The 24,764-nt window shown below is 33.2% G+C and overlaps 1 protein-coding gene across 5 annotated transcripts in view; it reads left to right on the top strand.

Moving 5' to 3' along the window:
* LOC139497989 (alpha-(1,3)-fucosyltransferase fut-5-like) overlaps positions 1-12,762 on the top strand; it is a 29,884-nt gene extending 17,122 nt beyond the window's left edge. For 4 of the 5 annotated variants that reach the window (XM_071286253.1, XM_071286248.1, XM_071286252.1 and 1 more), the window contains exons 2-3: positions 5,290-6,608; positions 12,692-12,762. In XM_071286253.1, coding sequence (XP_071142354.1) covers positions 5,490-6,608; positions 12,692-12,751 — 1,179 coding nt within the window. In that variant the 5' untranslated portion in view covers positions 5,290-5,489 and the 3' untranslated portion in view covers positions 12,752-12,762. Of the gene's footprint in view, positions 1-46; positions 289-5,289; positions 6,609-12,691 lie in introns of those variants that run through there. The other variant, XM_071286250.1, reaches the window with a different exon arrangement.
* The last annotated feature ends 12,002 nt before the right edge of the window (positions 12,763-24,764 follow it).

Raw genomic sequence — 24,764 nt, 5'->3', positions numbered from 1 at the left:
CTCTCCAACTCGTATACGTCTGGATTTATTAGTTCATTAGATTAAGAACGAGCGTTTGTGTTATCAAATCCTACAATTTCATTGGTGTTATTGTTTTGATTGCTGTCGCCTATGGGACGTAATCATAATCAGTGGTCATGATTTTATTTAACTTTCGATCACAATGATTTACTGTAAAAAGTGGCATTTAAATAGGTGAAAAATTAGAACGAATTAATGATCGATCGAACTAAAACCATGTGTATGGACATTGAAATTCATTAATTAATTTCCATTACTTATATAAAGGTAAGATGGTATACATTTATATATTAACTATACATTTTTATATTATTATAGTTGTTATCACAAAACACGATGGTAACGTGAATGAACGTAAACACGTATTTGCCTTTTTCTGGCTCCTGTTTTTAAGACAAGTTTTTACAATATTTTTACTACGTATTTGTCAATGTTAAATATTTGTATTTTTAATTATACCGTAGTACGGAATGGCATTTGAAATCTCAAGAATGGGGTCACCCCTTCCAAAAAGATTATGGATTACATGACTGTTTTTATTAGGGGAGGCCGAAACCTTTTTATATCTCAAAAGGGGGAGATGTTCCCTACCTTCTTTGTAGGGAAGAGCTGCGATAATAGGCTATTTTCAGTTTGGAATATCTTACATAAAGGATTTACCAAATTATGATGAAAATCATTTAAAAACTGCTGATTAAATCACAAATATTTGATTCAATTCATCTTTGAAGGCTGTATAGATCAACAATTAAAACAACTTGATACCAGTTTAAGAAAGTCGTGGGGATCATTCATATTTCAAAATATAAAATTAATGAAATTTTAAATGGAAAGTTATAAATTCAAACTCGTAAAATTCAGAAATATCTACCTGTTTCCTGCACTACAGTAGTTCAAATTTTAACACTACAAATAAAATCAATTTATTGAATAAAGGAAGGATTTCATTTATTATAAATCAAATCGAAGTAACTTATTTATTGGTGAAAAATCTAATCATGGATTGTTACTAATACAAACATGACAATATTTACAACCATATAAAACTTAAAGTTAACAAACATTCATATTATACATGCACTAGTATTGTAAATCATTTATTTAGACATTTTGAAGGAGTTGATACTTTTGAAAAGATTTTAAACTTAAAAAATAAAAGGAAAAAAAGGAGGGGGTCGAGGAGTTCGTACAAAACCCCCCTTGAATACAAAATCACTGTTAATGTTGACATTCTGTTTGAATTGTAACCGTTAAAGTCGATTATGATTGTATCGAAGCCCTCCCCCGGAAATTCCTGGCTACGGGCCTGTCACTCCAGGTACTTTGGAGCCCTCCCCCGGAAATTCCTGGTTATGGGCCTGTCCCTACAGGTACTTTGGAGCCCTCCCCCCGGAAATTCCTGGTTATGGGCCTGTCACTACAGGTACTTTGGAGCCCTCCCCCGGAAATTCCTGGTTATGGGCCTGTCCCTACAGGTACTTTGGAGCCCTCCCCCCGGAAATTCCTGGTTATGGGCCTGTCACTATAGGTACTTTGGAGCCCTCCCCCGGAAATTCCTGGTTATGGGCCTGTCACTACATGTACTTTGGAGCCCTCCCCCGGAAATTCCTGGCTACGTGCCTGTCACTACAGGTACTTTGGCTTTCTACATTAATAAATTTATCGACATGACATAGTCATGTGTGCTGACATTTGTGTTAAACACTAATACCAACAACTATAACAATTAATATTTATATAAAGAAAGACTTAGCGCTTAACTCAATGGTCAATGTTTTAAATGACCCGCTGAGACCTGTTGATGGATTTGAGGCATATTATAATAAGTCTGGTTAATTAAGGGAACCATAGCAAGTTTCAAGGGAAGTAAAAATAAGACAACGGTATTTGGTATACATTTGTATAAGCATTGGTAATTCTTATGTCCATTGCGATTTGTTGTCCCAACACATTTAGACATGGTTCATTGACTTTGAATGTTTTGCATAATTTACATGTTAAAGTATTGTCATTTTAATCATAATATTTGCATTATGCTATCCACATTACACAAAGTCACGCATGACATGTCTCTGTGTCAACAGATCAATTTGTAATTTAAGAGGTTTGTTCATCGGTTCATTCTCATTTATCCAACTTTTAAAAATTATAGGTAGTACAGGTAAAAAAAAAGTTGGATAGATGAGATCAAAGGTAATCAAGAACAAAGGGTTTATAATTAGAGTTTAGGTTGAATGACAGGTGAAAAATAAGACTGAAAATTATACCCGGATTAAATTTTCTGTAGTATTATCTAGCATAGCAAGTTAAAATAAGCAACTGACATTTAGTTAATGTAATGTAAATCATTTGAAAGTATTTCTTAGTTTTTGTTGAACTGTTAATTAAAATATGAATTGGATAAAAAAATAAGTTGCACTTTTATTCATGAAGATTTGTCAAGGAAATGGATCTTTTTTTGTGTAATAGGAAGCTTTTTTTGTGTGTAATAGATCCTTTTTGTATCATTTTTTCTGTTCTTATGATCAAATGATCCAAATAGGACAAAATATAAGTTGAATACGTTTTACTACACAAAGACCGAACATAACAAATCCATAGCACATACTAAAGGAATGTTCAGTAGATCTTCATCCTAGTTTAAGTAGGTGGGATATTGCATCAGTGTAGTGATATTGTCAGATTATAACATGGCATTTTTCCATATCCCATGTATTATCAGCCCTAGTACACAATATAATATACTTTCCAGTATTCAAATAACTTGTAATGTACACTACTTTGTAATGTTTTTCACTAAAAACGTAGCATTGAGGTGTATTTTCCGGAATTTGCCGAGTATCACCGGAATGCCATGTGATAACGTTACGGAAAGGCATGTGATAACAATCGAAGCATGTGATAAACTTTTCATATCAGCCCGCTAAGCACCAATTCGAAAAATATGGAATATACGTTAATTTAATGCTATTATCATACGGTAAAAATCATATGTTATTGAGTCTAAGTATATGATAAGAAAAATTACATGTTATGATCTTTTTATCATATACTTCAACAATGGAGAAAAATAACAGATTCGTATTTTGATCCATTTTTTTTTTAACAAAGTAACTTTCTAAATTAATATGCTTAAAAATGCATTTAATTGAACCCTTTTTTTTTTTCTTCTTTTTTTTTTATTATTTTACATAATATCGCCGGAATGCCATGCGATAACGTTACGGAAAGGCATGTGATCATTTTTTTCATATCAGCCCGCTAAACACCATTTCGAAAAAATATGGAATTTACGTAATTGCAATGCTGTTTATATATTATTTGCTATAAGTGCATGTATAATAAACGTTGATTTGTCCTTGTTGTAGTCTATCCTTCAGACTTTTGAGTGAAATGAGGTTGAAATTTTATATAATTGCTCAAAATTCAGATTTATGGACGTATTTTTCCATTCGACCTATATACATAACTTCTTTTGTTTTAAAAGATAAACACAAGCTGTTTGTAAATTCTGATTTATATAAAATGTCCTTTAAATTTGTGCAAATTCTCTTTTCAAATAACTTATATTTATCAAATGTTCATGCATGTACATGTACGTGTCTGGGGGTCAATACAACAAACCTTGAATCTGTACCAGTATCAATACAGAAGCAGACAGTTAATAACACTATACTAATATAAAAACATACAGGAACAAATTTACTGTCAAATTTTAGAAAGACACCTTATTATTACTAAACCAACAACCCAATAATTATCAAAAATAAAAAGTTGGCTAGATGAGAATACCTTATTTTAAAAAAGTTGGATAAATGGGAAGACACCTGTTCATCATTAGAGATTTATTTATTACCTCAGACACATCAGGGGCGGATCCAGCCATTTTAAAAAGGGGAAGGGTTCCCAACCCAGGATAAAAAGGGGATGTCCAACCATATGTCCCCATTCAAATGCATTGATCGGCCAACAAAAGGGGGTTCCAACCCCCGGACCCACCCCCTGGATCCGCCACTGCACATACAGGTGTACAAGAGGACAATATATACAAACATAAGATAATACATAGCGAGACAGGACAGACGAAACTCAAATACATAGTATATTATAAAAGACAATTAATGTAATTAGTTTAATTTATAATTTCCTATGAACTTTTACGTTGCATATAGACAGCAAGCCAGTAAATTTGTTCTTGCTTGGACTCATTACATACTAATTTGGTTTAAACTTTCATCTAAGAGCAGAAACATCCGCATTTTTACCGATAAACAATATATGAAACTCATCCCCTATTCCCTCATTACATAATGTACATATTCTATTTTCCCTCGCGATCCCCACCCATCTCCCCGTCTCAATAGGTAACTAAAGAAAAGAAAAGTTCCTAATTTAAGCCTTGGGAGTTCTGTAATACTTGATACATTAGCACCACGGTATTGTAAACAGTATAAGCCATACATTTGTTGAAGGAATTAATCTTGTTAATATAATATAACATTTAAAAATTCAATGCTAGCAAGCGAATTAAAGGGGGGGGGGGGGGGGGGGGGTGTTACACTGATATAACTGTTCATTATTGGTTCGTAGAGGTGTCTAGCTACCGAAGACCCCTATACAATCAAGTTAAATCAAACCATGGATTTTTTTGGTACCAAAATAACCCCTCGTTAATTCTCTTGAAATCATAAATAAGTATAATATGGAACAAACTCATTATAAAATCCGATGTTCTGATACCTCGGATTTTAATTAGATTCAATATGTAATGAATTAATCCTAAATTGCTATAAATGCAAAATAACGGAAAGTAAATTTTGGATAAAAAAAAGTGTACATATATTTCTCTTTCACCAAAATCTTCATTTGTGTATTTTTTGTCAGTTGAAATAAACTTTAATACAAGTCGATGCTGCCAGTGATTTGTCAGAACATAACTTACAGATTGTTTTCTTGTCCTGAATAATATGCCTAGAATATTTGTCACTGGACATTCATAAATCAATACAACGATTAGTTGTTTTATCAGTACAAAGTTACACATATTTATTTCTCTTCTTAATACTTGACAATGTACTAACGATCTGTAGTTGAGGCACTTATCAATCTTTGAAGCTCAGAGTAAAATATTGAACTACTAGTATCAGTTTAGTAGATATTTAATACCGAAATTATTTTTTACTCTCAGATATTTATCGTGACGCTGTATATCAGAAATTATTTCATTTAGAAAAACAAATTCAACACAATTTTTGTTATTTTTTGTAGACGATCAACACGCCATATACATCAGTACGTATACCAATGCGCTTGACATTAGTGTAAGGAGCTAAATACCAGCAGTTACTTCATTTATTACATAAGATAACGATACGCTAAAAACTAGCAACGATACGCTAAACACTAGCAACGATACACTTAACACTAGCAACGATACTCTATACACTAGCAGTTACTTCAGTTATCAAATGAAATATCAGAGACCAAGACTTACACTATACTTTGCTGTCTCGTCGATAATTTGTCTAACAATGGTGTTTGCCTTTTTGGATTTCAAATTTACTTTGATTCCACGTATGGCGTATCATTTAGGACATGTTGAAGAGGACGATTATGTTCATAAATTTGAAGACATATTTAACGATACAACAAGAAAAACAAAGAAAATATTAGTATGGACACCATTTTTCAAAACAGTCAAAAAATGGGCTGAAGGAATAAATAATGAATTAAAAAATTGTGATTACGCTTGTACAGCTACCCATAACCGAGGCAATCTTCCGCTAAGCGATGCCATTATATTTCATGACGCTGATATAGACATAAATGATATGCCGGGTCTAAGAATCCGTCGACAGCCATGGATTCTATATACTCTTGAACCTACCGCCTTGATAAAAAAGAATTACAATTGGATGAACGGGATGTTCAATTGGACTATTTCCTATCGGAACTATTCTACTATTCTTGGCGCCTATGGAGGTTATGTGCCTAAAAGCATGAATACACCAACGCCACCGCTTGTGTCTTTAAAAAACAAAAACAAAACCATGTATGCATCTATAAGTAATTGCCATGATGCTGGTAGACGATTTAAATTGATAAAAGAGATTATGAAATATATTGATGTGGAATTGTTTGGTCGTTGTGGTGACCGGAAGTGTACTAATTTTGGTGGTCCATGCCATCCAAAAGAAATATTGAATTTATATAAATTTAGACTAGCTTTTGAAAATTCTCATTGTCGGCATTACGTGACAGAGAAGTACTGGTCTACTTTGGCGGAGAGTGATACCATTCCAATTGTTAACTGGATTAAAGGACAAATAAACCCAACTGTAATACCAAATTCGTATATCAATTTCTTTGACTTCGAAAACATAAGTGATTTTGTAAATTATATAGAGAAAGTTGGTGCCAATGAGACTCTTTTTCAACAGTATTTTGAGTGGAAGAAAAAATATGAACTTGGGAAATCTCACTCCGATTATTGCAAGCTATGTGAAAAACTTCACAAACCGTACCAATCTCAGGTATATACTGACCTCGGGGGATGGTTCAAAGAAGATACATGTACTAAGTACAGCGTAAGTTATACATTTGTACTTATTATTACTTCGAATAAATGTTGGGTACACGTCAATGAGACAGCAAACCAAAACAACACAAAAATAAAATCCGTTTAGAGGTCAATGGATCTTTACAATAGTTATCATAGGTACCAGGATTATAATTTAGTAGGCCAGACGCCCGTTTCGTCTACATAAGACTCATCAGTGACGCTCATATCAAAATCTAATATTCGTTTCCTTTCTCTATTCTGGTATTGAGATATAATTTGGTTGAAATGGTAGAATTAACAATTAAGGGGGGATAATCTCGTAATTTGCCATCATTGTAACCAAACCTTTTTCTAGTTATTTCTCGAATTACCAGACATGTAGAAAGGATAAAGGACCTGCCATTTCTTATTCAGGTTGAGGGTACCTTCAAAACGTTAAAATACTAAATCCCTGGGATGTGTTTCAGTTGATTTCTGCCATGTTTTGAAATTATTCTATATTGCCTGATTTTAACAAAGACTGACACTTAAAAAGACAATTATAAATTGGTAGTATATGGATTTCAGAGAACTGAAAAAGCAGTAAAAATAAAGGTTTATTTCCTTGTTTTTTTTTTTTAGATGTAAGCCATCGAAATTTGGCGGGATACGAAACTCTCTAGATTGATCATTTATTCCTTTATATTGGTACCTTTTTTTTTTCATTCAAAAACTGTGAAAAAATAAGCATTTTATAAGATATTGAAAAATAGCTTTTTATTAAATTATATATGTCAATGAATTATGAAATAAGGGGTAAGCGGGTGAATCATTTAACGAAACTGCACGGATGAAACAAGAGGATAACGAAAATCTTAGAAAAGGTAAAAAAACAGGACCATTGATTTTTCTAAACTTGGAACTGTATGTAGTGGTTTTGAACGAGTTTTTCTTCACTCAACCGTCTTCTGAACACAGTTTTTGTTTATGTCAAGAGTACATTGAGGGGTCCTCCTCGCGGATCTGCGTTTAAGCTCATTTGATTTCTGTGAAAGACAATGGTTAACAATTCACAACAAACAACAAGATTAATTGCAGTATAAATATAATAAATGTACAATTAAGAATTTACATAATGCATTTTACGAGCCTTATAAACATGACGAAAGGCGAAGCACTTTACATATTTTATTGTCCAAAAAAAAACCAAATGAATCCAAGAATAGTATTAACTTTAGGTCCAGTGCCAAATATTACGCGTGAGTATTTAGAACAGATGTAACAGAAAAGGGGATGTAACGTTAGTTTAAAAAATTGTAGCAGCATTAAAGGTGCTTATGTGTGTGAATTTCGTGAGATTATTTTTGTGTTCGTGTGTGTAGCTTTCTGATCGCAGTGGAAATATTTATGAAAACTTATAGGAGTTTATGTGTGTAGGATTGCGTAGCTTTAAGGATACAAGTGTGGGTTTAGATTGACTCCGTCATTTTCTATAGAGGTTGTACAACTGTACATGTCTTTTTTTAATGACTTTTCAAAACTTGTTAGAATTTTTGGTATGAAATGCTCTTTAATTTCGTTTTTATGCCCCATTATGGGCATCATGTTTTCTGGTCTGTGTCTCTGTTCGTCCGTCCGTCCGTCCATTTGTTCGTGTGTCCCTTTTGTCCGTCTGTCCCACTTAAGGTTAACGTTTTTGGTTAAGACATTTTTAGATGATGTTCAAGTCCAATAAACTTGAAACTTAGTAAACATGTTCCCTTATGATATGATCTTTGTAATTTTAATGCAAAATTAGAGTTTTTACCCTAATTGCACGGTCCACTGAACATAGAAAACAATAGTGTTAGTGGGGCATCCGTGTACTATGCACACATTCTTGTTTATTTGACATTCCCTCTCTCACCTTTGATGATTTTGATATGTTCAGTTTTCATAAGAACCTTGTGTAGTTTTTAAATGCACCTTGTGTAGCTTTTATAAGAACTTCGTGTAGCTTTTAGAAAAACATTTTGTTGCTTAATATAATGATCGTGTAGCTTTCATAAAACATTTTGTGTAGCTTTGAAAAGAACTGTGTGTAGCCTGTGTACTAGAATATCATACGTGTTATATGTGCAGCTTGTGTGAAAATTTTAAAAATGATGTTGGCGATACCATAAAAAAACTCAAACTTGTAAAAAATATCAACAAAACAAAACAAAAAACAAAAAACAAACTGGCAACGACATATAGCAATTCAAACAACGAAAAGCGAACAAAAAACAGAAAACGTCCGCAAAACACAATGTAGTTCACTTGATACTAAGCAACACGAACTGAGGGTGATGGTATGTCATCTGGAGGTGTAAGCAAATCCTGCTCCACATGTGCCATCATTGTATGTGTTGATGAGTGCACCTTTATAGAACGAGTACATTGTAACTGCATTCTTATTATTGCATGTAGCTATTGTGAGAACACTATAGATATAGGGAGATGTGGCATGAGTGCCAATGAGAGACAACTCTCTATCCAAGTCACTATCGTTAAAAGCAAACCTTTCTATAGGTCAAGGCACGGTCTTCAACACGGAACATTGGCTCACACCGAACAGCAAGCTATAAAGGCCCCCAGAAATAACTAGACAGTGTAAAACTATTCAAACGGGAAAACTAACGGTATAACTTGTAAAACCAACGGTCTTTTATACAAGTATCTTTATAAAAACGAGAAACGAGAAACACTTATGAACTTATGAACTACATAACAAACGACAACTACTGAACATCAGATTCCTGACTTAGCCTTGACAGGTGCAAATAATTATATATAGATATCCTATTATGTTCAGTAGTTATTACATTATGTTCAGTAGTTTTTACATTATATTCGGTGCTTTGGTTATTATGTTCAGTAGTTTCATTATTATATGCAGTGGTATTTAAATTATGTTCGGTACTTCTGACGTTATATTCAGTACATTTTTCATTATGTTCAGTACTTTCGATATTATGTTCAGTAGATTCAATATTATTTGCAGTACATTATGTAATACCTTCAGCAGTCCCGCTTTCTTTATATTCAGTAGATTATTCATTATGTTCCGTAAAAACATCTGTATTATATTCGGTTCGTTCAACTTTATGTTCAGTGGTTTTATCATTATGATGATGTAGTGAAAGTCGTGAAGTCAATAACGGAAATTGTCGGAAAAAAACGAAGGCGGATATTTTTGACGGACGTTTTATTCATGAACACCTTTACGTGATTGAATTAGAATGGAAGAAATGGAAGCAGTTTTAAATCGGTGTGGTTTACGTTCCCAAGTTGGCATTTTTCACAAGAAAAAAATAACTCCTGACTCAATTTGTAAGTTGTCGCTACAAGATTTCGCATATTTAGGTATGACTGACAGGAGAAAAATAATGGAATTAAGAATAGCTTGTGTTCATTTCAGCAACAATATTTTGAATGAGTAATAACAAGTTTTTCATTCCTAAAGGAGGACTGGAATCCCTGCTTGAAATCGGTTTAACATTTTTAAAAATATTCCCTGTGGACTACCCCCCCCTTTTTTTGGTGCTCTCTATTTTCAACCCTCGAATTAAGCTTTCCAATCTAATTAAAATTAAAACCTTGCTTTCTAACCAATCTGTTCATGCACCGGACTTTCTTTATTTAATACGAAAATCTAAAGTGCCGTTATACACATGCATGTTGTTTGCATGGAGTATACGCCCGCAAAGAAAGAAATAGCCTACGTCCGAAGGCACAAATAAGAAAAAGAAAGTTTTATGGCAAAGGGTGCCGGGGTAAATCTCTGTTTTCAAAATATACATGAAATATTTGCCACTACCACTTTTTTGTTCTATGAATTCTAATCCTGAGTTTTTAATCTGTTACATGCCAAGAAATCCGAGCAAAAAATTCCGGTCGACCTCCTACGGCACCCATTAGTATTTAAAGATTTGATTTCATTCAACAAATTAATTTAGGACCTCCATGTACGTGTCATTTAGAGCTATATACCGAATGGTCAATATTAATCTTCCATGTAATTTGCTCTATGTGATGTTTGCAGAATTTCAACGGAGGTAATTTCTTGGCATGATCAATTGTGTGTTTACCCTCCCCTTTTCTCCTTTGATATAAAGCGTTCCAATGAATGACAAAATAAAAGAGACAATTACGCAAGAGACTTCTATTTTTTTACCGGTTAAAGGTGATGGGTGCTTTGCGGCTCCTCATTTCTTACCCATGAAAACTTAAAATCTTTTGTATTCCCCTCTAAATTTAAGCCAATTAAGAAAAATTATCCCCTTCTACAGTAATCCGAAAAAACTAAAGGCGACAATAAAAATACATGTAAATCTTGTAAATAATCAAAATGTTTCTGTGTATTCTGTGGTTTTGGTTTGTTCTTCAAAATACCACTTAAGGCCAGTGTCTTGTCTGAATGAGAGAAGCTTGCTAGTGAAGACGTGCCCTTACTCTAAGATCGATTATGAATAATAAGAATTCATGAACCTCAAGAAATCTGACGTACCCATAATTGACAATCCTGACACGAAATTATCAATTAACATTTATCCGTTTCAGATCCGTTCATCATCCATTTTATCCGTTATACGTCCGGTAGAAGTCCGTTTCACATTCGTTCTACATCAATTTTATCCGTTAAACCACAAGCAAATGCCACCAAAGGGCAGTGTCTGGACTGAATAAAAGCTGCTTGATTGTGAAGACGTGCCCTTATACTCTAAGATCGATTATGAATATTAAGAATTCATGAATCTTTAAGAAAGGCTAATTGGCATTTCAGACGCGAAATTTTCAATTGGCATTTATCCGTTTAAGATCGGTTCATCATCCGTTTAATCCGTTATACGTCCGGTAGAAGTTCGTTTCACATTCGTTCAACATCCGTTTTATCCGTTAGACGTCCGTTAGAAGTGCGTTGGTGAATTTATGTACCAGACCTCAAACGGATGTATAACGGATACAAATACTAAACGGAAGTGAAACGGACGAGTACCGTACAAAACAGACGCCTACCGGACGTTCAACGGACATTTCATCCAATGGACGTCAGTTCAAAGTTTTGAACATGCTCAAAATTTTCCACCAGACAGAACGGAAGTCGACGGATTAAACGTACGCTAAACTGACATGCAACGGATATGGACGGACGTCTAAAAGATAAAAACGGACGTCTAGCGGACATGAACGGATTGAAAAAAGTTATCCGTTAGGCATTTGTTCGAGCTATCTTAGTCAAAATATTGCTTCTGAAATGAACACAAGCTATTCTTAATTCCATTATTTTTCTCCTGTCGTTCATACATGTACCTAAATATGCGAAATCTTGTAGCGACAACTTACAAATAAAGTCAGGAGTTATTTTTCCTGGTGAAAAATGCCAACTTGGAAACGTAAACCACACCAATTTAAAACTGCTTCCATTTCTTTCATTTTCATTTAATCATGTAAAAGTGTTCATGAATTAAACGTCCGTCAAAAATATCCGCGTTCGTTTTTTTCCGACAATTTCCGTTATTGACTTCCCGCCTTTTACTACATCATCATAATGATACAACCACTTTTACTACATCATCATAATGATACAACCACTGAACATAAAGTTGAACGAACCGAATATAATACAGATGCTTTTACTGAACATAATGAATAATCTACTGAATATAAAGAAAGCGGGACTGCTGAAGGTATTACATGATGTACTGCAAATAATATTGAATCTACTGAACATAATATCGAAAGTACTGAACATAATGAAAAATGTACTGAATATAACGTCAGAAGTACCGAACATAATTAAAATACCACTGCATATAATAATGAAACTACTGAACATAATAACTAAAGCACCGAATATAATGTAAAAACTACTAAACATAATGTAATAACTACTGAACATAATGTAATAACTACTGAACATAATGTAATAACTACTGAACATAATAGGATATCTACTGAACATAATATACATACTACTGAACATAATGCATAAAGCACCAAACATATTAAACAATCAACATCAGAAGACAGTCATGGCGTTCCATACGATTAAACGTTTAGATACATGTATATGTATCATTCTTCAATGTGTATTATTCTTTTTTTCAGTTGATTGGAATGGCGGGAAGATGGGTAGACAGAAGAATTTTTAACATTTTTAATAAATGATCTTTAATCAATTGTGTGGTATCAAAAACCAGGACGAGAATCTTACATATATGAGATCATATAATGTTGGATACTTTCGAAAGATTACAAACCTGAGCATACAAGTTTAGCATGTCTATTTTCAAGCTAACATATATCATAAGAAAAACAAAAAACCGTAACAATTTTGTTTGATGAGGCCAGAAGCTTAATTACTAGTACGCAGAATATTATGGCGAAAAATTAAATGCTGAATTAATTCGGTTAACATTACTTGTACAGCTTATACTAGAACACATTTTAGGTTATTTATAACCATTGAATAGGATGTTGTTTTTAAAAAAACCAAGGACAATAAAGTCTTCCATGAGGGTTTGGATGGGGTTAAATGATTAAAGAATAATGCCCTTAAAAAATAAAGATTACAGAATAACAGGCAAAAAAAAATGAAGATTAGGGAAAAAAAAGGGGTTAATTTTTGGAAGCTTAGAGAAAAAGGGGGTTAATTTTTTGAAGATTAAAGAAAAAAGGGGTTAATTTTTGAAGATTAGAGAAAAAAGGGGTGAAAATTAAATGTTTACAGAATAACAGCCGCCCCCCCTCAATCCCGACCCTCTTCCATGATTGAATCGACAAAGTATTGATTTCAATTCAGTCTAAGGTTAGGGTTAGTATGCAACTAGATTATGTAAAAGTGCACACACGTCAATTGTAATTGAACCTATTGGACGATAACGTATGAAGATCTGGATGGGGTTTACAGGATAGGTATTAATAATAGTTGAGTAACATGTCCCGAGGAATGTAAAAAAAATGAAGAATAGAGAAAAATAGGACAAAAAAAATAGAATAGATAATGATTGGGTGCTAAATATCAAGATTAAAGAAAACCGAGACAAAACATATATAAAGAATATAAAGAAATATTTGTTATGCCATTTTCGCTTTTCTATATAATTTATGCCCATTATATTCTCTATTTTTTTAATATATTTTTGGTCAATTCTTTTCTATTTATATTTTTGGTCAAATGTTCTGTATTCTTGATATTTTTGGTTAATTTTTCTCTATTCTTGGTATTTTTCTCTATTATTCTCTATTCTGTAAACCCCACGTACACCATCGTATATAAGTGGATTGTAATTGTATAAGATATTCATATTTTTCGAGCTGAATGAAATATGACATTGCATTATAGTGGTGGTTTGACAAAAATAAAGAATTCAAAATGGAAGTTTTTTTTGTCGCTTGTAAGGACATTGACAATTTTAGTTTTCGTTGAACAGTTTAAAACAATCTATTCTTTTGTGTCCCCTTTTTGTCCTATAGGCCCTTAACAATAAAGATTAAACACCTACATTTAACTTTAAAAGGTCATAACAGTTTAAAACCATACAAATCCACACACACAAAAAACTGGCCTAGTTTCAATTGGTTATCAACCCGAATCGCTATAAGATCATATCTAAGCTCACCTGTGTCGAGGGGTTGTGTGAGGTTCATGTATTGTCTTGGCGTCCGCAATTACAAAAAGATCTTTTCTGAAATTATTTGACCAAATGTTACCAAATGACTTTTCAAGAGTGAATCTAGGAAAAACAATATTCATCAACAAACATGACCACTGTCTGTTAAAATGTATTAGAGTTTTTAGTTACAGCCGATTCCATTGAGTATGTAGGCAAAGGTAATATTTTTGGTTAGCTTGCTTGTTAGCTAAACCGTGAAGTCATTGCTAGGTAAGGTATACTACCCTCCTTTCGAAGTAGCCTGGTCCTACAGACAGAAAGATGTGTCATTTATCGGACTAGTCTACTCTTAAAGTAGGGTAGTTTACATAATCTAACAATGACTTTTCTGTTAGCAAGCAAGATAACCAAAGATATTCCCTTTGTCTACACACTCATTGAAATCGGCTTTAATATTGCAAAAGTTCAAGCAATTAGGGCAAAACTTACCGAGTAAAAAAAATCAAAAGGCCAATGTCTATCTACCTTGCACATTTCAGAAAATTCAGATCAGATAACGAAACTGGGTCCAGCAACATTTATAAGCAATTTAAGATTTTTACCCTCACAGTTTCCATTCACCACAAATATTCTCGTTACAACGAATCATTTTAAATACAAAAATACCAGTTGCAGCCTTTTGTTTATCTATTAATATATGTATACGGATAAAGTTATGAAAGGCAGCAGGATCACTAGGGTGAGGAGTCCATGTCATCTGAAACAAATGCTAAGCATAGATCTAGAAAGCGACAGATAATCATGACATTAAAAAAACTCTCTTCTTTTCGACTTTTTTCGAACAAATTGACACATAAAATGGATTATATAGTATTGTAGAATTTTTAACTTGTGTTCAATTCATTGGTTACACCTTTTACTAGGATAACAATCCTGTCAAGTATGAGCTGGGTAAAATATTTCAGAAAAGAAGATGGAAATGTGAAAGTTTCCGTGCGTCAGGTGCAACAGCATACGAACAGCTAACATGCCTCGTCAGGGTGGAAGCTAAAAAGTCCACGAAAATTTGATTTAAAACCTTTATTCGTTCCAACAAAGTTATTGAGATTTTGTTGAGGATTTAACCATCTACGACAACAAGAAATTTTTTTTTAGAATTTACAGCTCTTCTATTAATATATGCAAAGCAAACCATTGATAAAATTGCTTGCTATGATTGTTTGGATGTTTGTAAACGACAGGTAAGTAGTCTGTTTACTATATACTAGAATTTGTTTGGACAATAAACATTAACTTCAATTCCTGTCAGTTTGTATTCGTCCAAGCAAATCCCAGTATGTATTGAAACTCCGCCTACCTATTGTTTGAAAACATCCAAGCAAACATAACAAGCAAGTCAATCAAAGTTTTTTTTTCATGCTTTTATAGAAGAGCTGTACTATATAATGCAAAGAAGCGTTTAAGTCTTTCGCCAAAAAATACTATCAATTTCTTTTTGTCCTATGTAAACTTCCGTACTTCCTTCAATTCATGATCATTAAATTGAACTGTAAAATATTTCTTGGTACATGTGTACCTTCTTAATTCCTTTATAAGTCTTATGTAAACATAATAATGACAATAACTGTTGTGAGCACAAGATTCACTGCACACTTTTAAAGTTCTGCTTCATCAAACATTAAAATGTGAACTTAAAAGTTTTAAGACTTTTTTAATCGACACGATTTATAGGATTTTTGTATATGAGAACATGGTTTATCTATTACTGTAAACCAACTTATTTTCGCGAGCGATTTAATTTCGCGACTTCCGCGAGTAGAAAAATAACGCGAATATAAATCGTCGCGAACATGTAAAACTTAGATCTTTCCTTCAAGTAAATAAGAAAATCGCGAAATAAAATAGCCGCGAAGTTGCCAAGAAAGGGTAGAACGCGAAATAAAGTATCCGCGAAAATAAGTTGGTTTACAGTAGTTGAAAATGCGGCTTTGAACTAGCTTTCAGTATCTGCGAGCATTCGTTGTTCAATAATTTGTGTCTTTATGTTATTATTTTATGTGATAAATTGTTGTGTTGGTACACCACTGTAACAATGAAGGAGGAAAGGAGGGGTTGGTTGGGTGGAAGTGGGGAGGGGTATGCGGAGCGCTAACAAACATGTCTATGCGGCATGGGTTTTGGTCATTGTTGAAGCATCAATGTAAGGGGCATTTAATATCTTAATAAAACTATTCTCATTTTAGATACTATATATTGTTATCTGATATTGGACGACAGATGTTGCCCTTTTATGTAATTATGTAATACAAGTTACGATCATTTGAAAACACACATTAAACAGCCAAATGGATGCACAAGAGCTAAAATAGGAGTCATAGATCCTATTGACAACAATTATCTGCCAAATTGTATTGATTTTGTAACATTTGTTTCAAATATGACCAACTTCTTATCCGAAATCACCAGCACCGTATCAGGACCCACCAGCACAATGACAGGACCCACCAGCACAGTATCAGGACATGAATAAATTGAGAAAATGCTAAATTTTAATAAATTGCAATGTTTTTTCACAAAATAGTTTTGTCGTGTGGATTACGGTGTAGAAAACGCACTCTATGAGCATTTTTAACAGTTTAGAGAGTCAACTTTTTAATGGTTTACATATGAACCCATAAGAAACAGAATTGAAAAATCTCAACTGTTTTCTTCCATTTATTATGAGTGAAAACGTCAAAAATCATCATTTTCGTCTTTGTTTACATTTTTTCATTGATCACCAGCACCCGTCAGGACCGAATCACCAGCACAGAACGTTCTCTCTCAGGACAACCATACCCACCGTGATACAGTATAGTCGGCTTTAAAAGACACTAACATGAAAAAGATGGAACAATAGACAACTTTCGAGTTCGATACATTTTCGTCAAAAACTCTGGTTTTAGTGAACGTCATTTGTGCGTTTAGGGGCGTCGTCACTTCCATTCCAATGTTGAGCGAGCGGTTGGAAAACTATAATTCTATATTGTACGAATTATTCGGCAAATTGAATTCTCAAAATTGACAATCAGCATTGCTGTCATTAGGGAATTGTCATTAAGTACCTACAGAACATCCATTATTTCTAGTTTATCCTGCACAATGACGATCACTAAGACGCTTGATGAACGTAAATAGTGCAGGGATACAGGCGACCCCCTCTATCTGGTAAATGACGTCATAAAGGCGCGTATAATTGACGAGTTTTTTCCGGTGACGGATGAACTCGAAAGTGGTCTATTCAATTGAGAAAACTAACGGCTAAAACAAATAGGACAGACATAAACCTACGAAAGGTTTTTTTGTATTTTATTTATTAAGGTTTACCACCGAAAAGGATTACTAAGGACATCAGACAAAGTAACATCCACATAGACAGAAAGTCTCGTTTATAAAATAGAAACACTTTTCTATATTAATGAGATTATTAAGTAACAGTGTCGCATACAGGATGGAAAAATCTCAACATCAAATGTTTTTCACACACCAGAAATTGTTAAAGTTGAAATCGTGTCTTTGTCTCAATAATTTATAAAGTGTTCCTTTAAATAGATGCAAAAGATACCGAAAGGATATCAAGGCTCAGAAGTCGTCTCAGCTCGGGCACTTCCGTACCCTCAGAAGATAGAAGCAGAGTAGCGGATTCTTCCGAGGATTGCCGAATGTAAAGCTCATAAGTCGAAAACAACTTACTAGGCAACGACAAGACAATCAAGAGATAACAAAAACAGTAGATAGGAAACTAAAGACTGCAGAACAAACCCAATTAAAACCCGGAAGATAACTCCGGTGCTCCGAAAGAGTAGACATATTCTTCTCTACGTGTTGCATTCGTCGTGTTGCTCATATACGTACTCATTCGGTTATGAAACAAAGAGGACCAGATTGTGGTCACAATAAGGGGAACATATCCTTTGTCATCTGTGAAACGGATATTCCACAACGGTCAAGCAATCCACTTCAATCTTCATGTAACAGTTACAAAGGAACGAATTCAGCTAGGCAAACCTTGATGATGTAATTGTATAGCTTCTTTGTAAATAGCAACCCGTATCAAGGAAAACATGATAGGAGATACAAATTCATGTGGAAACTTTTTTTTATAAAAATGATTAATTACTGAGAAAGAAATTTATTGAAAGTAATTGATATCATATCAGGTGGAAGATATTCATTCAATATGCAGGCGCAGCCACATTTTGAACCCTTTTTTTTATTTGTATACATTTAAGATATAGTTATTGTGAATAGATTTACATAAGCTAGATTGTTGATCAAGGAAGAGTTTATGGTAATAAAGTTCTCCGAAAATTGAAGTTCTTTCGCGTGGCTAAAAACAAAGAATAGATGACATAGATAACTTTTGAATTCTGTTTTTTGTGTATACATTTAAGATACAGATATTGAAAATAGATTTACATGTACACAAGCTAGATTGATAATATTTCCATATATTAGATTTACATGTAATTCAAATTCATATTCTTTTTTAGCTCACCTTTCCTACAAGGAAATGTGAGCTTTTGCCATCACTTGGCGTCCGTCGTCGTCCGTCGTCGTCGTCGTAAACTATTTCAAAGATCTTCTTCTCTGAAACTACTGAACCAATTCAAACCAAACTTCATCTGATTGATTCCTACGGTATCTAGAATAAAGTTTGTGTTTTAATTCCCATTTCATCAAAAAACATGGCCGCCAGGGCTAAAAATAGAAAATAGGGGTAAAATGCAGTTTTTGGCTTATAACTCAAAAACCAAAGCATTAAGAGCAAATCTGACAGAGGTGAAATTGTTTATCAGGTCAAGATCTAACTGCCCTGAAATTTTCAGATGAATCGGACAACCCCTGAATTGATAATTTTAAGGAAATTTTTGCTATTTTTGGTTATTATCTTGAATATTATTATAGATAGAGATAAACTGTAAATAGAAAAAATGTTCAGCAAAGTAAGATTTACAAATAAGTCAACAGGTCCAAAATGTTCAGTTGACCCCTTTAGGAGTTATTGCCCTTTATAGTCAATTTTTAACCATTTTTCGTAAATCTTAGTTATCTTTTACAAAAATCTTCTCCTCTGAAACTACTGGGCTAAATTTAACCAAATGTGGCCAAAATCATAATTAGGGTATCTTGTTTAAAAATTGTGTCCAGTGACCCGGTGTCATATGGTATTTTGAACCCCATGGTAAATTGACCCCGGGGTCAAAATACCGCTATGGTAAATTGAACCCCCCCCCCCCCCCCATGGTAAATTGAATCCCCCCCCCTGTATGGAAATTTGAACCCCCATGGTAAATTGAACCCCCCTGTTTTTTTTCATCCTAGATGAATATTAGAACATTTTACATTATTCTAAAGCTTATCATAGATTAAAACATCATTCATACAAGAAGGGGAGGTACATTTTCCATGCTTAATTAAAAGAAATATCTTTGCTTGGTATAAGTGCTCTGAAATCTTTACCAACAAAATGTCATTCAAAATACTTATTGACACATTATAACTAGACCATATGTAGCTTGAATGCTTTAATTATTTGTAATTATAACATATGTATATATATATATATATAAGGGTAGTTTTGATTTTCCATGGTAAAAAAAGGGGGAGGGGGTCAAAATACCATGGCAAAGTAAAATTTTAAAAATATCTTTTCCAGCAAGTTATATACATACAAACTACTTATTGGTGAATTCTAACTACATAAAAGAGTTAGAATTGCCAGAATTTTGGAAATTAAAGGCCTAGAGTAGGGGGTTCAGTATACTGCAGGGGGGTCAAAATACCATGGCAAAGTAAAATTTTAAAAATATCTTTTCCAGCAAGTTAAATACATACAAACTACTTATTTGACTGTGTATTCTAACTACATAAAAGAGTTTGAATTGCCAGAATTTCTGAAATTAAAGGCCAACAGTAGGGGATTCAATATACTGCAGGGGGGGGGGGGGCAAAATACCATGGCAAAGTAAAATTTTCAAAATAACTTTTCCAGCAAGTTTAATACATACAAATTGCTTATTTGTGTATTCTAACTATATAGAAAAGTTAGAATTGCCAGAATTTTTTTTAATTAAAGGTCTAGAGTAAGGGGTTCAATATACCGCAGGGGGGGGGGGGGGGGGTCAAAATACCATGGCAAAGTAAAATTTTCAAAATATCTTTTCCATCAAGTTTAATACATACAAACTACTTGTTGGTGTATATTAACTACATATAAGAGTTCAAATTGCCAGAATTTTTTGAATTGTCTAGAGTAAGGGGTTCAATATATCGCAGGGGGTCAAAATACCATGGCAAAGTAAAATTTTCAAAATATCTTTTCCAGCAAGTTAAATACATACAAACTACTTATTAATGTATTCTAACTACATAAAAGAGTTCGAATTGCCAGAATTTCTCAAATTAAAGGCCTAGAGTAGGGGGTTCAATATACCGCAGGGGGGTCAAAATACCATGCCAAAGTAAAATTTTCAAAATAACTTTTCCAGCAAGTTTCATACATACAAACTGCTTATTTGTGTATTCTAACTACATAAAAAAGTTAGAAATGCCAGAACTTTTTAAATTAAAGGTCTAGAGTGAGGGGTACAATATACCGCAGGGAGGTCAAAATACCATGGCAAAGTAAAATTTTCAAAATATCTTTTCCAGCAAGTTAAATACATACAAACTACTTATTGGTGTATTCTTACTACATAAAAGAGTTCAAATTGCCAGAATTTCTGAAATTAAAGGCCTAGAGTAGGGGGTTCAATATACCGTAGGGGTTCAAAATACCATAGCAAAGTAAAATTTTCAAAATATCTTTTCCAGCAAGTTAAATACATACAAACTACTTATTTGTGTATTCTAACTACATAAAAGAGTTCGAATTGCCAGAATTTCTGAAATTAAAGGCCTAGAGTAGGGGGTTCAATATACTGCAGGGGGGTCAAATTACCATGGCAAAGTGGTATTTTCCCCTGCGGTATATTGAACCCCCTTGTATAGACCTTGATTTTCAAAAATTCAAGCTATTCTAACTCCTTAACATACATTGTAGTTATAATACTCCAATAAGTAGTTTGTATGTTTTAATATACTGGAAAAGATATTTTGAAAATTTTACTCAGCCATGGTACTTTGACCCCCCTGTGGTATATTGAACCCCCTACTATAGACCTTGAATTTCAAAAATTCAAGCTATTCTAACTCCTTAACATAGTTACAATACTCCAATAAGTAGTTTGTATGTATTTGATATACTGGAAAAGATATTTTGAAAATTTTACTTAACCATGGTATTTTGACCCCCCTGCGGTATATTGAACCCCCTACTATAGACCTTGAATTTCAAAAATTCAAGCTATTCTAACTCCTTAACATAGTTATAATACTCCAATAAGTAGTTTGTATTTAATAAACTCGAAAAGATATTTTGAAAATTTTACTTAGCCATGGTATTTTGACCCCCCTGCGGTATATTGAAACCCCTACTATAGACCTTGAATTTCAAAAATTCAAGCTATTCTAACTCCTTAACATAGTTCTAATACTCCAATTAGTTTGTATGTATTTAATATACTGGAAAAGATATTTTGAAAATCTTACTTAGCCATGGTATTTTGACCCCCCTGCGGTATATTGAACCTCCTACTATAGACCTTGAATTTCAAAAATTCAAGGTATTCTAACTCCTTAACATAGTTATAATACTCCAATAAGTAGTTTGTATGTATTTAATATACTGGAAAAGATATTTTGAAAATTTTACTTAGCCATGGTATTTTGAACCCCCTGCGGTATATTGAACCCCTACTATAGACCTTGAATTTCAAAAATTCAAGCTATTCTAACTCCATAACATAGTTATAATACTCCAATAAGTAGCTAATATACTGGAAAAGATATTTTGAAAATTTTACTTAGCCATGGTATTTTGAACCCCTGTGGTATATTGAACCCCCTACTATAGACCTTGAATTTCAAAAATTCAAGCTATTCTAAATCCTTAACATAGTTATAATACTCCAATAAGTAGCTAATATACTGGAAAAGATATTTTGAAAATTTTACTTAGCCATGGTATTTTGAACCCCTGTGGTATATTGAACCCCCTACTATAGACCTTGAATTTCAAAAATTCAAGCTATTCTAAATCCTTAACATAGTTATATTACTCCAATAATTGGTTTGTATGTGTTAAAGATGATGGAAAAGATATTTTGAAAATTTTGCTTAGCCATGGTATTTTGACCCCCCTGCGGTATATTGAACCCCCTACTTAAAACCACAAATTAAAAAAAATGATAGCCAATAAATTGTAAATTAGATTATCTGCAATACTCTTTATCAAAAACAGGGGGGTTCAATATACCGCAGGGGGGTTCAAAATACCATGTGTGAAAAATGACCCCGGGGTCAAAATACCATGCGGTATAATGACCCCGGGGTCATTTTACCGCATGGTTTTTTGACCCCGGGTTCACTTTTTAGGGGGTTCAAAATACCACATGACACCGGCCAACCAACCAAGATGGCCGCCATGGCAAACAATAGAACATAGGAGTAAAATGCAGTTTTGGGCTTATAACTTAAAAACCAAAGCATTTAGAGCAAATCTGATAGTGGGAGAAATTGTTTATCAAGTACAAATCTATCTGCTCTAAAATTTGCCAGAACTTTTTAAATTAAAGGTCTAGAGTGAGGGGTACAATATACCGCAGGGAGAATTGGTAATTTTAAGGAAATTTTGCTGTTTTTGGTTATTATCTTGAATACTATTATAGATAGAGATAACCTGTAAACAGCAATAATGTTCAGAAAAGTAAGATTTACAAATAAGTCAACATGACTGAAATGGTCAATTGACCCCTTAAGGAGTAATAATCCTTTATACTATAAACGATTTAAAAAAAATTTCATAAAATTTGTAAATTTTTACTAACATTTTCCACTGAAACTACTTGGCCAAGTTCATTATAGATAGAGATAATTGTAAGCAGCAAGAATGTTCAGTAAAGTAAGATGTACAAACACATCACCATCACCAAAACACAATTTTGTCATGAATCTAACTCTGCTCATTCTTACTAGTGAATAAAGAGAGATAACTCTGAATGTTATAATCAACGTCCTTGATCACCAAAAACATAATGTAGATGAATATATCGAAATAAGAAGATATAAGCATATACTGGTTACCATAGTAACCATACGCCTTCAACAATGAACAAAACACATCGCATAGCAAGCTATAAAAGTCCGAGACATGTGATATATAAAGCAATTAATACGACAAAACCAATTGATATATGCTCAAAGCAACTATGGAAAACAAAAATGATATACAGCAACGGACCGTCGCGCGGTACCAAAATTATTACCATTTGATTATCACGTTATACTTTAAAAGTCTTGAAAAGATATAATAGTAGAAGAAAAAACTAACATCAAAAGTTAATGTAAGACTGAGATAAATAGAATAAGTTAAATTTAAGGATCCAAGAGTTATCATGTATCGAATCTAAATGTATGGCATTTATAAACGACATTACCGAAAAAAACCCGAATGCTAATGCGATATCCCACTTGTAGATGGCAAACAGACAAATAATACACAAGACACAACATAGAAAACTAAAGACTAAGCAACACGAACCCCACCAAAAACTGGTGGTGATCTCAAGTGCCCCGGAAGGGTGAGCAGATCATTTCATGAATCTTCAAAGATACAATGATAGTTGTGTAGGGAACTGGGACGACTTTTTTTGTATTTCAACAAATGATGAATTATTTATGAAAACAGGGACTTTCCAGTATAGAAAGTATGTGATTAAAACGATGTAGGTAAAACCATAAAAACGTACATATTATACTGTAAAATGTTCACAAATGATTTTCAAATAAATCGAGACAAAAATACAATAAAAAAAGCATTATAAAGCCAGTCAGTGGAATAATAAATTCTTAAAGACATACATTTTTTTTTTATATTTTCCTAAACTAGACAGATCTAGACAATACCTTAACGTATTAGTTTGCAAATTTAAAAGCAGAATTTTTTTATAATTGTCAATAAACCTTTTGATAAACAAATTTGTTAATATGCAATCATATATTATTCGAATCTTCCTCAAAGAAGAGAAAATATTTTCAAAAAAAATTTAATTATAAGAAATGACACAAAACAATGTTTCGAAGATTATTGCCAAGTATTAAAATGGTAACAAAAGAGAAAAAATGATTAAAAAACGACATGATTGAAGAATGTGTATAATTTGGGTTTTACCAAATACTTTTAATCCGTTTATGGTTTAAAATTAAATTTGTGTTATAAACTTACATTTTAGGCAAAATTAACGCTAGAGAGACACATCATTAGAGCTATACTGAAACATTTATTCAAGCTTTGTCTTGTAGGTTATACCGAAATTTTATAAAAGTAGTTTTTACAGCAAACTAAACATCTGATACAGAAAAGAGTGTTAAACCAGGCACTTCAAACAGTTCTGAATGAGTTTGATCCTTAAAATAATCTGTAT

This window comes from Mytilus edulis, chromosome 12 (genome assembly GCF_963676685.1).
Source record: "Mytilus edulis chromosome 12, xbMytEdul2.2, whole genome shotgun sequence".
NCBI lineage: Eukaryota > Metazoa > Mollusca > Bivalvia > Mytilida > Mytilidae > Mytilus > Mytilus edulis.
This window is presented reverse-complemented; position numbering and strand designations above follow the sequence as displayed.